At 32.7% G+C, this 17,429-nt stretch overlaps 7 protein-coding genes across 7 annotated transcripts; 1 reads left to right on the plus strand and 6 right to left on the minus strand. All coding sequences in view use genetic code 12, as the record gives it.

Annotated features, from left to right (window-relative positions):
* Positions 1-6: 6 nt before the first annotated feature.
* GCD7 (translation initiation factor eIF2B subunit beta) lies at positions 7-1,104 on the plus strand (the record flags this gene model as incomplete). The annotated part of the gene is made up of 1 exon (XM_715856.2): positions 7-1,104. One exon carries the CDS (start codon positions 7-9, stop codon positions 1,102-1,104), a length of 1,098 nt encoding a protein of 365 aa, XP_720949.2.
* Positions 1,105-1,132: 28 nt separating this feature from the next.
* Positions 1,133-1,801, minus strand: CAALFM_C204000CA (uncharacterized protein; the record flags this gene model as incomplete). The annotated part of the gene is made up of 1 exon (XM_715854.2): positions 1,133-1,801. The coding sequence occupies one exon, from the start codon at positions 1,799-1,801 to the stop codon at positions 1,133-1,135; it is 669 nt and encodes a 222-aa protein (XP_720947.1).
* Positions 1,802-1,990: 189 nt separating this feature from the next.
* HSP21 (Hsp21p) lies at positions 1,991-2,560 on the minus strand (the record flags this gene model as incomplete). The annotated part of the gene is made up of 1 exon (XM_715853.2): positions 1,991-2,560. One exon carries the CDS (start codon positions 2,558-2,560, stop codon positions 1,991-1,993), a length of 570 nt encoding a protein of 189 aa, XP_720946.1.
* A 397-nt stretch (positions 2,561-2,957) lies between these two features.
* Positions 2,958-4,082, minus strand: SDS22 (type 1 protein phosphatase-activating protein; the record flags this gene model as incomplete). Its single annotated transcript, XM_715851.1, has 1 exon — positions 2,958-4,082. One exon carries the CDS (start codon positions 4,080-4,082, stop codon positions 2,958-2,960), a length of 1,125 nt encoding a protein of 374 aa, XP_720944.1.
* Positions 4,083-4,615: 533 nt separating this feature from the next.
* Positions 4,616-4,948, minus strand: ACP12 (acyl carrier protein; the record flags this gene model as incomplete). Its single annotated transcript, XM_715850.1, has 1 exon — positions 4,616-4,948. One exon carries the CDS (start codon positions 4,946-4,948, stop codon positions 4,616-4,618), a length of 333 nt encoding a protein of 110 aa, XP_720943.1.
* A 286-nt stretch (positions 4,949-5,234) lies between these two features.
* DCK2 (Dck2p) lies at positions 5,235-10,541 on the minus strand (the record flags this gene model as incomplete). The annotated part of the gene is made up of 1 exon (XM_715847.2): positions 5,235-10,541. The coding sequence occupies one exon, from the start codon at positions 10,539-10,541 to the stop codon at positions 5,235-5,237; it is 5,307 nt and encodes a 1,768-aa protein (XP_720940.2).
* A 917-nt stretch (positions 10,542-11,458) lies between these two features.
* On the minus strand, positions 11,459-17,203 carry DCK1 (guanine nucleotide exchange factor DCK1; the record flags this gene model as incomplete). Its single annotated transcript, XM_715846.2, has 1 exon — positions 11,459-17,203. The coding sequence occupies one exon, from the start codon at positions 17,201-17,203 to the stop codon at positions 11,459-11,461; it is 5,745 nt and encodes a 1,914-aa protein (XP_720939.2).
* Between the last annotated feature and the right edge of the window lie 226 nt (positions 17,204-17,429).

Raw genomic sequence — 17,429 nt, forward strand, 5'->3', positions numbered from 1 at the left:
CAATCGATGTCGAAATTGCTTACTCCTGAAATTCTAGCGCTCATAGACCCAGTGGTGTCTAGTTTGAAACGTCATCAGCTTGTGGATGATAAGGAGATAGCATTAACAATTGCCCAGTTGTTGATGAAAGTCATATCAGCAGCAAGATGGTCTAATACATATGATTTAATTGAATTGATAAGACAAGTTGGTGTTATATTTACCGAAGCATATCCTAGAAAAGTCATTCCAGGAAATATTGTGAGAAGAGTGTTAGCTTTAATACGTGATGAAACCGAAACTGAAACTGAGACAGAGACTGAACAAACAGATAACATCCCAATGATGAGCTCTATGTTTAGTTTATTGGCAACACATAACAAAAATGAAACTATAAAGGAACAAACACAATTACAACTGAAGAAACAAACAAGCGATATGAGAGCCATAATTATACAAGGGATTAGAGATTTAGTTGATGAAATTTCCAATGTTAATGATGGGATTGAAACTATGGCGGTTGATTTGATTCATGACGATGAAATATTATTAACTCCAACCCCTAATTCGGAAACAGTGCAACATTTTTTAATCAAAGCAAGATTGAAAAGAAAATTCACAGTAGTTGTTACTGAAAACTATCCAAACGACATCAAGGCAGCCCACAAGTTTGTAAAGACACTAGCTGAACACAACATCGAAACAATTTTAATTCCAGACACAACAATTTATGCAGTGATGTCAAGAGTTGGGAAAGTTATAATAGGTACTAATGCTGTATTTGCCAATGGTGGCTGTTTGTCAGATTCAGGTGTTGCCAATGTAGTTGAATGTGCCAAAGAACACAGAACACCTGTGTTTGCTGTGGCAGGGTTATTCAAATTATCTCCATTGTATCCATTTACAAGAAACGATTTGATTGAAGTAGGAAACTCCGGGAAGGTTTTGAACTACGACGATTTTGAATTGGTACAAAATGTTGATGTTGTGACTAATCCTTTGGAAGATTATATACCTCCTCAACATATCGACATTTTTATGACCAATATTGGAGGGTTTTCTCCTTCATTTATTTATAGAATTGTTTTGGATAATTATAAAGCTGAAGACAACAAACTTGAATAAACGAGATGAGACCATTTTTAATTATTAACTAATATGCCGTTTGAACTCTCTTCTTTTTACTTTTGAGAATTTTGATCATTTTCTTTTTTTTAGGAGTGGCAGCACTGTTTATAGATAAAGCGCTACCAGTAGTATGTGGTAAAATACTTTTCACATTCCATAAGTTTTGATTCGTTGATTGATAAGCACAAGGTTGACTTCGAGGCAAAGTAGGAAATCCTAACATATTCATTTGTCTTGATATTGTTAGAAAACTGCCTCTTGACTCTAATCGATTATTTAAATCATGTTCATTGATAATTTCCAATTCTTCATCAATCATGGAACAAATTTGTTCGATTGATATACTTGGATTTGGATTTTCGTTGTGAGTGGTATCAATTGTGCTACTGTTGTAAAACTCGCTAGTACCTAAATCAATACTAGTGCTAGTAGTTAAATGATTTGGAATTTCATCAACAGAATCCTCCAAACATGAAACCAAACCTTCTCGAGAAAATAACCGGTTATGCTCGAAAACATTGTTGGTTGTATGAGGAATTGAGTATCTATTGAAAAAAATTTGCAACTTCAGGAAAATATTCTGAACATATTGTTTCATTAGCACAGGATTATTCGACATTAGATGAGTAAGTTTTAATTTAGTGTAGTACAATGCAAAAATAAGTAAGAAGTAAAACTTTTTATTTCTGAACATACGTAAAACCTATAACCTAAAAACATCAGAAATTATAAACCTCCCCCATACAAACAATATTTACATATCAAAAATCAAAAATCAAAAATCAAAAACAAACCAAAAACAAATAAAGGGGGTTAAAACTCAAACAATACTTTTGAATAGAATGAAATCTGCTCACAAAAAAACATCATTCTCAAATGCCAATTACTTTTTTGCAGCTGCTTTGGAAATAGGAATGTTAACAATCTTTTCATGATCGGCATGAACTTTTGGTAAGGTCACTTGGACACCTTGCTCACCAATTTCTGCACTGATGTCATCAAAGTTGACTGGCTTTTCAAACTTCAAGTTACTGTGGAAAGTGCTACTTTTCTTAGTACCATCTTTTTCTGTCTCTTGAGTAACAGTGATAATCAATTCATTCTCTTGTTTATCAAAATCAACATTAACTTCATCAGGACTCAAATTTTCCTGATCATAGGAAACCACGTATTTGTCGGATTCTTCAGTAGTCTTTACATTGTCATCGAAACCAACAAAGTATTTACCAGAACTAAAATTCTTCCAAAAGTCATCAAAGAAATCATCTCTTCTTGCCAATGCTCTGTGAGGGTGTCCAGCACCAGCACCATAACGAGAGACCTGTTGTCCTTTACCATTGTCACCTTGAGCAATTTTTCTTGGATTAAAGTTTGGTGGAACTTCAGTGGCATATTTTCTAGGTCTACCGAAGAAATCATCAAAATCAGGATCAAAAAAACCGAACCAAGACATTTTTAGCAGCGATATTTAATTGAATAATATATTAGTTGTTGTTTTATTAGAATGTAGTCAAAAAAGATGTTGATTGATGAAGAGAAAAACTTTTACAAAACCATAGGAAGGGTGAAACTAGTGGTATTTATATACTTGAGAATCGAGGGAGGGAATGTGAATGGATGTGCATGATCATGATCATGATCATATTGCAAAAAATCACGATCCTAATAATAAGGGGGTAGCGAGAAAAATAGCGCTAACAAAATAAAATTAAGGGATGAAAGAAAAACCGAAAATTCCAGATCATTCCAGCTCATTCTATTTCCTTCCAAATCTAACGAAAATAGCGTACATTCCTTTACAACAACTACTTGCTACCTACCGAGTCTCCCGATGCAAAGCAATCACTCACTCAGGAGTGGACATAAGTTGCGTCAATTTTGTTTAACGATGGACCTAAATATAACTTCATTTTTCGTCTATATGCACTTGGATTTTGGAGTTGCACCGGGTTGCCTTCAAAATAAACACACTCCAAATCAGGCAATTTACCCAACTCCTTACCAATTTCTTCGAAACTGGATACTTGATTATATGAACACCAAAAGTCCGTCAATTTGACTAAATGCGACAATCCTTTCAAGTTACTGATTTTATTTGCCGTGACATCCAACACTTGTAAGTTTATGTTATTTTCGAGATTCTCAATCTCCGAAATCCCATTGTGGGACAAATATAATTCTTCTAAGTTTTTCAAGTTTTCAAGCCCCTCAATTTTAGTGATTCTATTGGATTGTATTGAAAGAACTCTTAAATTCACCAAATTATCCATATTCTGGAGCTTGTATATTCTATTTTTCCCTAACCACAATTGCTTTATATTTACAAGTTTATCAAGATTCTCAATCACTTCTATCTTATTCCCACCTAATTCTAAATTAGTCACTTTAGTCAACGTGTCAAGATTCTTGATTTCCCTAATCTTGTTTTGAACAAAATACAAGTTTTCAAGTTCAACTAATGTCTCAATATTTTTGATGTTTTTGATTCTGTTGAATGAAAGATCTAGATTTGTCAAATGAACCAAATGTTTAATGGAACTTGATATGTGGTTTATTCTATTATCGTACAAATCGAGTTCTTCCAAAGTGTCAGGCAAATCTTTGACTCCAACCATCGAAGTAATCAAATTTTGTCTCAAACACAAAGATTCCAATTTCTTGAAACGTTCCAAGTGTAAATCCTCAAGTGATGAAATCTTCAAGTGCACTAAGTCAATGTAATCAGTGTCAAGATCATACCCAGTGGTTAAGTCCTGATCAGCTTCAATTTCTTGGGGATGATTATCTGGTAAGACAGTTCCAGGATATTGAACTGCCAGATTACCTTGTTGATTTTTATCGTCTTCGTCTTCGTCATCATCGTCATCGTCATCTTCATCTTCAGTGTGAGAAAGAATTGGTTCCTCCTTCTCCTCTTCTTGTAGAATCCCGACCGGTTTCTCAACTAATTCTTTATTGGTTTCTTGTATTGGCATTCTAGGTTGTGTGTTATGGTACTTTTGTTGTCAAATAATTAGCAAGTATCAGGAGAGTTTAGTCTACTATTTGTAACTTGATTTTCGCATTCCATATACTGCTTACTAATTCGTGTACTCTGCTCAATTATTCAAAATGAGGATCCAAACTCTCTTTGGAATATTCTAGTGTTTGAGACTAACCAATTAAATGGTTCCTGATCCAGCTTATTCAAAGGTCAAGTCTATATATTTCAGAGATGGAAATAACCAAAAAACCCACTAGCGATACCCATTCTAATTTAAATAGGTGAATATATATATATTTACAAAGAATAATAAAAATAACAACAACAATACAAAAAAGAAAACAACTCAAAGGAAAAACAAAAGCACCAAATAATATACAAATTCAATGGTAAGGTTTACTTTTAATTACAACAGTAACAATTTGCTTAATACTCTTTATTATCTCCTAATTAGTTTCAAAACATTCAGTTATCTACTTTTTCTTTTCTCATTTCTTTCCCCCCTCCTCCTTAGTCTATCATCAATTATTTAGATTCTTCTTTGTAAATGTAATCAACAGCTTCCCCAACAGTCTTTATCTCATCAGAAATCTTATCAGGAATTTCTAAATCGAATTCTTCTTCCAATGCCACTAAAGCTTCAACAGTATCTAAAGAATCTAAGCCCAAATCCTTTTGGAAAGAAGATTCTAATGTGATATTGGATTCTTGTAATGGAGCAACGGTTTTCAAAGCTTGAATGGCTCTTGAAGTAACTTCATCTTTGGAAATTGGTGGGGCAACATAAAAACGAATTGGTTTGACAAATGAAGCTCTAGCAACTGGTGCACGAATGGAACGGAAAGCTAATTTAAACATTCTTTATATATATATATATATGTGATTAATGTAATATTAAGGTGGGCCAAACTAGGTAGATTTCAACGAGAGAAGGATTTTTTTTTTCGCTCTGTTTTTTTTTCATTCTCATTCTCATTCGTCTTCTTCCGTTTTTTTGGTGGAGGTTGATTTTCAAGTTCCGGTTTTTTTCTTTCTTTCTCTCTCTGCTAAACAAGAACAAATAGAATAAATTTGTTACTATTCACACTACTAAATCAAGGGTTTTTTACACACATTTAAAGAAACTATTAACAGTGAAAAGTCTTCAATTATTTGCATTTTTCCTCCATCTGAATCTCCTCTTTAAACTTAAACTATTACTCAAAAAAGAGCTTTTACCTGATGTATATGAAGTATCAGATGATCCAGTAGTAGAAGTGACAGTTTTAGCTAATCTAGGTTCAGGCATAGTTGCCACTGATGGAGTCATTGAATGCGATCTCAGAATGCCACCAGAAACTGGCCGTGTAGAAGGATCACTCGAAGAAGAAGAAGAATCACTTTCATCTCTAGATGAATATGCAGCCTCAATTCTATCATTAAAATTTTTTTCAAATAATTCAACTAATGCTTGATGCGACAGTCGCATACTTTCAGGGACAATTCTACCATGAAGATCCAAGCATCTTTTCAATATTGTTGTTAGTTCATCAAATGCATTCTGTAATGTTTTAATTTTACCAGCTTGGTTATTATTGCTCTCACCAATGTATTCCAAGAATAATCTATATTGTCCCACACCCCCATTGATCGGGGAATCAACTGTACCGGCCAACTCTCTTGACAAATCAAGAAACAATCCTCGTGATTTGGTCTGATCTGTCATTGATCTGTGTATGGATCTTTCTAATCGTAATAACTCACTTGTTTTAGCATTGATCGTTCTCGATGCATTATCCAAAGGAGACAATTTGATCACTTTATATGAGGCAATGTCATTAAAGTTCATTAATGTGGGGAATGAAGATTTAGTTTCAAAAGTAGTTTCTTCTGTCCATAGATCAAAAATAGAACTCGATCCTGGAACTTTTTTCAATACTGAGAAACTTTTCTTATCATGCCCACTTTCACTCTTGTTAGGGTACACTAAAGTGATGTCTAGATATTTTCCAGTTAAATTCTTCCCATCAGTTCCATCGTCTTTATATAATGCAGACCCTGGAAATTTGCTTAATATTCTTTGTTGAATAGAAGTAAAATGCTCAAACGGTTGTCCTTCATATATTCTTTGTTTCCCACGTAATACTTCAGGAAAGCCATTACCTAAAAACACCACACGACAATAACTATGTTGAATAGTGTCTTGATATTCTAATTCCATATACCGCAATGACAATTTCCCATGTAAACGCGATAATCTTAACAAATCGTAGGTTTCATTTTTGAAAGCATTGAGCATAAAATTATACACATCAATAGCTTTCGACAAGTTGTGGCCAGAAATGTAATGTTCTGCACTTAGTTCAAGTAATGCTTCTCGTCTTTCAAAATTTGTTTGTATGGGCAACTCGGGAATCAATGAAGCAGTGACATATTCGCCATGTGACCAAGGGAACGTAGAAGCCAACAATTCTAAATATAAACCAGCTTGAATATGATCTTTCTGTGCAATAGTTTCTTTATAAAGATCCCCGACAAATTCACGTAATGGTTCAGGTTCACCAACATTAACCAAATAAAGTAATGCCTGTATTTTATACACCACTTTATCATCATTAAACTCAACGGTGTCTGGCACTCTAATTAATCGATTTAAAACCCTAATAAACCGAGAAAGATATGCAACAAAATCAAACAACATACTTATTTGATCAGTTTCAGATTCATTGGTGGTTGAAAATTCGTTTAAATTATTAATGAATCCCAGTTCATCCGATTCACAAGGTTCATATAGCCCATTACAATAAATGTCAAATAAACTGATAATACACTGTCTTTCAACTTCAATTTGGTTGTAATTTTTCATTATGGAAATTAATAATTTGGAGCCAGTTTTCCTTGTTTGGGTGCATTTTAAAGTGTATAAAACAACATTATGGATCAAATCATAATCTAAAACAAGTGTAGCAAGACTGGATTCAAGTTTGTGTTTGTTGACATAATCTCCTAAACGTCCCCAGACTTTATCAATAAGTAACTCTACTCTTGCACCAATAGAGCAAGTAATGGAAGTAGAAGCAGCTCTAGCTAAAACAGGTAACCCTTCCAGAGCTACTGTATCCAAGATAGCCAATTTCAACAAGGTACTTAAAAATTCACCACACAAGTTAATATCCAAAGAGATTCCCATGATATATTTTTGGAAAATAACCGGAGAAAGGAGTTCCAACACACATAAGGAACTTTCAGCAATGATGGCTTGTAAAGAGAGCCAATTATGGCTAGGGAAATATTCATATTTACAAATCTCATTCACGGCAATAATGACTGTGTACATATCGTCACGAGAATACAAGTCCGCAAGATGTAAAGTACGATCATCATTATCAACAGCAATTTCTTTATCAATACGAGCAATAAAACCAATCACAACTGCTAGTTCTACCAATACTTCACAAAATCCAACATCGGTAAATGACTGATCAATTGCAACCGTTTCAAAAGGGTATACTTGAGGGAATAATTGTGTTCCAAAAGATTTCTGCTGTGCCAGGTTACCAATGTGGCTATATTTTAAAAATGTCCTTGACAAAGCAGGCAAAAGTTTGAAAAGAAAATGACAAACTTCAATAATATCAGTTTCCCCTTCAACCAATAATTCATAAATAACAGTACAACATTTATTAAGAATACTGCATGCGAGTCGCACACTTTCAATATCTGTCACATCAGGGAAACCTTCAACAGCCCACTCAATGGATTTTAAAAGTACGGTACTTCTTGTATCTTTATCTCTGTTCAATTCTGTGCCTAATACTCGAAGTATCAAAAGTAATTTGGAAATCTGAATTTTATGTTCTTGATCCTCCATTAGTTTCTCATGTCCACCAAAAGATCGCAATCTAATAGCATCAATAAATGTTTCATACCAATTGAGAACAACTCTTTTATCAAAATACATGGTATTGGTCAACATAAGGTCCACTATTCCTAACAAATTTATTTGGTCTTCAATCAATAATGATGATTTCATCGAAAGAAAATGTGCCATTGCTCTGTAGGATTGCACCACAGTTTCATTATATTCTTCAAATTCCCAGCTTCCTTGAATAGATTTAGTGGCAAATCGAATCAATATCTCCTGAACTTTGGCAACAGATTTGGAATATGAATCCCAAATCGTTTCACCACGATAATAAATTTCCCGCAATTTTGTCCATAAAAATACGGCAATTCTCGGTTGATTAATAAAAATATCTTCAAAACATTGCAAAAAATGACCATGTTGTTGTGGTTTGAAAAGTACACTATTCAATAAAAACACAATTGCTTTAAAGGTATTTTCCTGTAAATTTTGTAAATTATTGGAATCAGTATCAGCACCAGATATTATAATTATACCAAATAACGAAGTCAACAATTCTGGGAACCGTCTTATCAAATGTTTCTTTTTCACTTTTTGGAATAATTCCAATGAACTAGAAAGACCATCAATACCAGGAGTTCCACTATGATATAGGGATTCATATTCTAAGATGTTATCAATCGTGACTTCTGAATTGAATAATTTCCCAACATATGTAGAAGAAACTTCAATACTTGCGATTTGATTACCTTTGGAAGTGGAAAATATTTCTACAGCATGTGGTTTTGATCTATATTCAACCAATTTGTTACCCGATTTATAATGTAGATGCCCCTGTCCAGATAAAACTCCATTGATATAAACTGTCAATTGCAAATAATCATCTATGGGTAATTTCTTGTTTTTGTTTTTCAATGATATATTATCTATTTTAATAAATTCTCCAAAACATTCATTACTTGTAACACCAACTAATTGCCATATCTTTTTCTCCCTTTGATTTGTTGCCTGAGAGAATTTAATTGTTTCATTATTTGGCGCACTGATTTCCACTGAATATAAATCAGTAGAATTTTTCTTTTTCTTTAATGCCAATTGACCTAATAATATATATAATCTTTCAGTTGTTTCTGTGAAAGGATCGAAAAACATTGGTTTTATCATAGTGATTGGCAAATTGGAATGTTTTTTAGAAAATTTTGTTTTTGTAGATAAACCAAATGGTGAATGTTTAATTAGTTTTACTGAAGCAGAAACCTGTTGAACAATTGGACTTGAAGCAACAAGTCCCTCGATATTTCCTCGAATCAATTTGTCAACTAAAACCCCCCAACTGAAAGAGGATTTCGATGATTTTTTACCACCACCACCTAATGGAGCACCAAATAACTTGATATCAAAATGAAAGTTTGGTTGGTTTTGAGTGAACACTTTAGATATATTGATAACACCGGCTGCCACACCTTTTTTTATATATTTCAAATTAGCAAATGTCTTTCTACGCATTAGACTTATTTCCTCTGTAAGTACGAAAACCATGAAAACATTTTGGTCAAATTGATCTTCTGGCAAATTTCTAAATAGAATGGAGCTAATAGTCTCAACCTTTTGTAAATCATCAATTGACTTAGTTTTGAAAACAAACGGTTCTGTCAATCTTTTAGTTTCATTTCTAAGATAAACATGAAGAAATAAATTATGTAACCCTGTTGACTGGGTAGATGAATCACCCTGTACATCTGTTATATTGACCAAAAGATGACTATTCTTGTATTCTTTGAAATTATGTGGTGCAAGTGTTAATTGAGATTGGGTTGGAATATTTACTGAATTGTTGTTAGTTAATATAAGCTCTTCTTGAGCTTTGGCAATTGTTGGTGGTATCGAATTACCTAAATTCAATATTTCTCCATTTGATTTATCTCGAGCTAGCATGTAGCAATATTTCGATGCGACTTCCAGCCATATCATACTACTAGACGACAAAGATGGTTTATATGGCACACGAGCTAATATTTTTGTAACTTCATTTAACAATTTTGTGATTGTTTCAATTGTTTCGATTTCGTTAAATAAATTATGAATGTATCTCAAATAGTAATCATATAACTTAAGGTACACATTTTTGAGCTGGTTGAATACGTTAATCTCTCCACAAGCATAAGAAGCAAAAACTAGACCATTAAGTTCATTAACAGCACATCCAATTTGATTTTTAATACTAAGATATTGTTGATTATTGTCTCTTGGAAACTTGGGTGTATTTGGTTTATCATTTTCTGTCTCAGAACTCACTTCATTTGTAATTTTGCAAAAATCAATATTATCAATTATTTTAATGCGGTTCATGGGAAACACAACGGAAGATTGATCAACTTCGTTAAGTCTTATTGATATCACTTTTAAATCATTACCAATACTGGGATGAATTACATATCCTCTTCCCCATTTCAGATTATTGGTTTCAAAAACGTAAACTTGATCTCCAGGATATAGATTCTTTAAAGGTAAATTCTCTGATTCTGGCAGACTCAACCGTTTATTTTTCGGCTTGAATGGTTTGATGACAACACCTTTTAAGAAACAAGAAGTTGGCGTCCAAGTCATTGTCACAGTAGTTTGGGTCCCAATAAAGAATAAAAACAGACAAGTGTATTCTCAAAAAAAAAAAGAATATAGTCTTAAACGCCTTTTATTGCAGTTGATTTTTGTAAGATTATGTTTTGGCTTGTTTTGATCTTTGAGAAACTTTTTTTTTTTTAATTTTTTTTTTAAAAACCCAGATTAGAAAATTTCAAATAGAAGTAAACAATAACAATAACAAAATCAATTCTTGACAGTAGAAGTAAAATTTCTTCTTTTTACTTGTTGTTTTGGTAGATCATTTGTCGATCTTCAGTGAAGATGCCAAATTTTGTAGTATAATTTTCGATTTTTTTGTTTGTGCGTGTTAATGCCCTTTCTTTCTTACGCGGTTTTAATACTTAAGGGGGATAAACTCTTGTTATTTTTTTTGCAACAGTTGTATTCCGCCTCAAAATTATTCAAATGTTACTTAATACACTCTCTTCGTAATACTAATTTTTTTTATCACAATTCACACGAGCGTAATTATAATTGTTCCTTACTTGTGTTTTTTTTTAAAGGTTGCAGATAATCCCTTACTTTCTGACCTCCCCACATACACACTTTAGATATAAATCTAAAATATAAGAGATTGTCAATCTGATTAACTATTCTATCATCATACATAGTTAAACAGCACCAGATTCAAAAGAAAAAAACTATGATATCAAAATAAACTACACAATATATTTTACAAGTTTCATTTTGGGCAATACATTCTAAATCGATACAAATTGCTTTAAAAACACAAAACTACAAAATTCGTGCACACGCGCCATTTTTTTCTAATTTCCTCTTTCTTTCAAAACAAACAAATTATACACGACAACTAAAAAACAACACACTTACAAAAAACCGTTCATACATATTAAATGATCTCTAACAACAAAACACCTCCTCTACCATTTTGTATTTATTGCATTTGTTTTACCGGATCCGTTTATTGATTTAGAAGTGACAGATCCATTACCATTTTTAAGAGATGATCCCTTTAACCCAGTATATCCTGGTTGAATAACACTTGCAGGATATCCCGAAGTGTTTGATGCTCTACCTGATCTAGTGATTGATGAATTATTTGAAGACACTGATGAGGCATTAGTAGGAGACCTTGCTAGTCTTGAACCCGAATATGTAGAACCAGCACCAGACATGTTTGAAATGGAATTGGCACGTTCAGTCATTAAACCATTAGCACGTTTATTGTGGAAAATGGAAACACGACTTGAGGATGGAGCTGTAATTGTCGCCTCTTCACCTAAACGTAAAGCAACAATTTCTTCTTGGAAATTCTTTCTAAACAATTCGACTAATGCTTGATGTGACAGTTTCATCGATAGTCCAATCAAACTACCATGTAAATTCAAACAACGATACAAGATAATAGCAAGATCATTGAATGCATTACGTAACAACTCTGTTTTAGCAATACTTTCTTCATTAATTTGATATTTGCTATCGGAGAAAAATGCACGATATTGGCCAACCCCTCCATTTACTGGCGAATCCACCGTACCTGCCAATTGTCTCGATAAATCATTGAAATAATGTGAATAATCAGTTTTTTCTTTAAGAGCTGCATTGATAAACGCTTCTAATTGAATCAAATCATCATTCTTGGCAGCTATCGTTCTAACTGCATTATCCAATGGCGACAATTTAACGGTCTTTGAATCTTTAATAAAACTTCTATTCATTAAAGTTGGGAATGATAACCATGTTTCATAAGTAGTTTCTTCTGTCCATAAATCAAACACCGAAGTAGCCCCTGGGAATTTCTTTAAACTGGTGAAAAATCGTAAATCTTTGTTTCTAGCATATTGTCTTACCCCAAGTGAAGTATTAATCAACTTGTCAGAAAACTCATAAACTGGTTCCACGGTTTTAATGTATAAATATCTTCCATTAGTGGCTTTTTCTTTAAGACGAATAGCTTCAGCATCATCACTAATGATTTTAGCACCAGGGAAAACTTTAAGGAATCGTTCATGAATTGATGTGATATGTTCAAATGGCAAACCTTGGAAAATTTGAGATATTTGTGTCAAATAAGTAGGGAACCCACCACCAATGGCTTCAACTTTGAAATATGTAGGGGTTAATTTATCTGAAGATTCCATATCCAAATATAATTGAGCCAATTTATTATGAACATAAGCAAAACTTTTCAAATCATAAGTATGTTCATTATATGAATCTAATAATTCATTATAAGTATCAGCTGCTTTTTCAAGACTATTTCCCTTAACAAAATTATTAGCTATCATTTTCAATAATATTTCTTTTCTTTCAAATGAACTTTGTTCTGGGAATTTTGGTCTAAAACTTGCTGGTACAATTATATGATGATCCCAAGAATAAGTACTGGCAAGTAATTCCAAACTTAAAGCGGCCTGAACATAATCATTTTGAGAAAGATACTTTTCATACATTTGATGAATATAAGAATTGAAAAGTTCTGGTTTCCCGGCATTTTTAATTTGTGCTTTCAATTTAATTTCATGGAAAATTCTATCTTCTTCATATTCAGGACCAAATGGTACACTAATATAATAATTAAGAGTACCGAAAAATGATGAAAGATTTTGAATAAAATTATAAATAATATCAAATGCTTCATCTTCTCTATCCAATCTAACTGTCATTTTCATTCTTTCAATGAAATTTTCTTGATCCAATGACGTTGGTTTATAAGAATTATTATGATAAATTTCATGTAAACCAAGTAAACATTGTCTTTCAACATCTTGAAGAGTATCACTTAAAATATATTCGGAAATCATGATCGACCATAAAATCTTGATGGCAACACTTTGACATTCACTATCTCTTTGTAATCCAAGTAACATCAAATCAGGCAAGATTCCAAATTCATCATTAATAAATTCAACTTGATAACCACCAAATTTTTTCAAATTAAATCTAAGCATATCTTCATCAGTTGCATCCCAAGCTAAAGAATCCCAAGCTTCATTAATTAAAAATGCAGCCCGTTTACGAACATCGTTGGTTATTTTGGCACAAGCACTTTTTGGAACATCAGACAAATGCTCGACTGCCACAGGTGGTAACACGGCCAATTTAAACAAACTTCTAAGATAGTTCCCCCAAAGGGTTCTATCAAATGATTCAGAATCATCCAATGCTGGTAATTGATTGATAATCACTAATGGTCTCACCAATTCAATGGCACATAAACAACCTTCAATAATGACAGAATATGTTGAATACCATTTGGTTTCAGGGAAATATTTACCCAATCTCATATATCTAATCCCTGAAAGTAATGTAAGTATATCTTCACCATGGAAATCAGATGCCAAATATTTTTCCGGGATGAAAAAATCATTTTCAATTCGTGAATCCAAAATTGTGATATAACCCTCATTTCCTGCTGCTTCTTTCCCGACTCTAGCAACAAATGAAAATGTAATTGCAAGTTCAACTAAAACTTCAACCATACTTTCATCATTAACTACCGGGTCAATAGAAAATTCAATGAAAGGATACGTTGATGGGAACAATTGAGTGAACACACGTTTCTTTTTGAATGAACCATTACCTCTAGTAAACTTGTTATACTTGATGAAAGTTCTCGATATAGCAGGTAAAAACTTGGCCAATGAATAACAAATCTCCATATCTCCTTGATATTTACCAATGACACCATCATTCCATAAAGCTGTACAAGCAGCATTAAGCACACTACATGCCAATCTTGTTGCCTCAATATCAGTAGGGGCAAGGAATACATCAACGGCCCATGTGATTGCCTTTGGAATCAAAATACATCTACTACTTTCCTCTTTGACTAAATCAGAATTGAGTAATCTCAAAATTAATAATAATTTACCAATAATGATCTTGTGATCTTTAATTGAACGAGAACCAGCCGGAGTTGACTCCATACTAAGTTCATCAACTCCCACACCTTTAAGACCAATAGAATCAATACAATTGATCATTATTTGAACAAGTTCTGATCCTTTGAAATTGACGTCAAAGGCAAAAATATAATCAATAATATCCATAACAAGTACTTGATCATCAATCATGTTGGTGGAATCCAAAGTAAGAAGATAAGCAATTGATTTAAATAAATTGTTCAATGTTTGTAAATATAAATCTTGTTCATTTGGTGCATTCATTGATAAAATCGAAATTCTCAAAATAATCGAAAGAACACGACAAACTGATCTAGAAACCGAATTCCAACTTGATCCTGCTCTATTGAAAATTTGTTCAACTTTAGTCAATAAGAAAATACCAATTTGATTCAGACTTTTATATTTGGCAATGAAATTATCAAGAAGATACAAGTATTGATCTTGTTTACCGAAAACCGTATCTAACAAATGAATCACGGCTTTAAAAGTATTATCTTCAAGAATTTCAATACTAGGTCCACTATGATGACTAGAAAATCCAATAATTCCGTATAATGAACTTAATAATTCTGGGAAATATTTGACAACTTGAGCAATATCTAATCTCGTGAAAGCAACCAATGAATTAGAAAGTTCATCAATACCTTTTTGTCCATTTTGGAAAAATCTTTCGTATTGGAAAATATTATCAATAGAAACGTCAGAATTATAAACTTTACCAACGTATTCAGTACTAAGTTCAATATGAGCCATAGGAACATTATGGGTTGCGGAAATAATTTCAATGGTATGAGTCTTTTTCTTATTGAATTCAACCAATCTATTACCGGATTTATAAAGTAATCTTCCTTCACCAGCTAGAACCCCATTAACATATAATGATAAAAGAATATAATCATCTTTAGGTAATTTTTTAGATGAATTTTTCAATGCAACTCCATTAACTTTAACAATTTCACCAATGGATTCACCGGGGAAGACAGATATAAATTGCCAATATCTTTTTTCCTGTTGATTGGAAGCTTTGGCAAAGGTAATCAATTCATTATTAGGAGTACTGACTTCAAATGTCAATAAATCTTCTCTGGCATTAGATCCTAATAAAGTAACTTTACCCATTTTCAAATAAATACGTTCATAATTTTCCGCCAATGGATCAAAGAAAATTGGTTTAATTCTAGATATTGGTGCACTAGATGATAATTGATTGGCCACATTACCTTGAAATTGATGTTTGAATTCCTTTACTGTGATCACCAATTTTTCTGCTCTTGGATTAACAGCTACTCCTTGACTAGAACCAGCAATAATTCTATCAACAAGTTCACCCCAACCATTATTACTAAGACCTCTGAGATCTTCCACCATATTCTTGTGACCTTTTTTACTCAAATAAGAACCAAACAATTTAATTGAAAAATTATGGGCTTCACCAGATTGAAGTGAACCTTCTGCTCTAGGGAAAATTCTGGTGATATCAGCTACACCAGCGGCAACACCCTTTTTCACTCTTTTAATTGTTGGAGTATGCCCCGTACCTTTAATGTTTAAGTCAACTTCTTCTGTTAAAACAGCAACAAGGTAAACTCTATTGTTTTCAATTTCACTGGCAGGAAGATTTCTAAATAATGCAGCACTGATTTTTTCAACATGAACAAAATCTTCAACTGAATTAGTGTGTACGGCAAATGCCTCTGTTAATCTTTTCTTGGAGTTACGAATGTACATATAGGCCACCATACCAGCAAATCCTGGAGGTTGATAAGCTGAGGAACCAGTAACAGATTTGAAATCAACTAAAATATGTGATGGTGGATCATGATAAAATTTCTTGTTAGCCGATGGTTTCAAAGAGTAATTATGGAAATTATCATGAATATTAATTGGATAATTAGGAACCAAAGCACCCAATTCATTATTCAATGCTATTCTTGGTGGTAAAGCTGTTTTCAAAGATAAAACCTCACCCGTTTCTGCATCTCTTGATAAAATAGATTTATAACCGGAAACATCAGTGTCGGAATAATCCAATTCAATGACATCTTTACCCAATCTAGAAGCTCTAGAAGCTAAAATCTTGGGTATTCTATTCAACAAGAAAGTGGCAGTTTCTCTAGCCACTTGAGCTTCTTCAGATGTCAATAAATGATGATTCAATTTAGTTCTAATCTCATATAAACTATAATAAATTGATGTCAACTTTTCAAATAATCTAAATTCACTTTTAGAATAAACAGCAAAAATATGAGCATTAAGTAATTCTAATGAATATTTAATTTCATCAAGAAGTGTATCACGTGAATGGTCTCTTTTGGTGGGTCTTGGTGGGACAGATTTTTTAATAAATTCATTCAAAATAGTACCATCTACAGCTTCTTGACGTGCTAATTCTGTATCACGAATAGTAGGGATTTCACTATTTTCATGGATATTGTTGAATTTTTTACTGATTCGAATGTCTTCTGATGGCATTTCTTTCAAAATTTTGATATAACTTAATGGAACAACAACAACATTACTCTTGTCAACTAATAAATCATGTAAAAAAGCTGTACAGGCAATATAATCTGTTGGGAGAGGTTTAGTCACGGCATGAACTCTAGCCCATTTAGTATCTTTAACTTCAAAAATGAAAACTTGATCTCCAGGATATAAATTCTTGAAATTTTTATTTTTCAAATTTGGATGTTTATCATTGGGTAAAAAAGGTTTGATAATTTTCCCCTTTATCAAAAAATCAGTTCTGATCCAAGTCATAATTGGATTAATGAATGGGTAAAGTAAACTGATATATGGGTGAAGGTTAGGCTAATAGTAGGAAACGAAAAAAAAAAAAAAAAAAATGTTGATAAGGCTCCCAAAAAAAAAAAGTTTTCTCTCTCTCTTTTTATTTCCGTCTAAGGATTCTTTGAAAATTGAAAAAAAAAACAGACAGAAAAATATTTCTAGTTCAGAAATGAATGAATGAATGGAGGTGGATCTA

Source organism: Candida albicans, chromosome 2 (assembly GCF_000182965.3).
Source record: "Candida albicans SC5314 chromosome 2, complete sequence".
NCBI lineage: Eukaryota > Fungi > Ascomycota > Pichiomycetes > Serinales > Debaryomycetaceae > Candida > Candida albicans.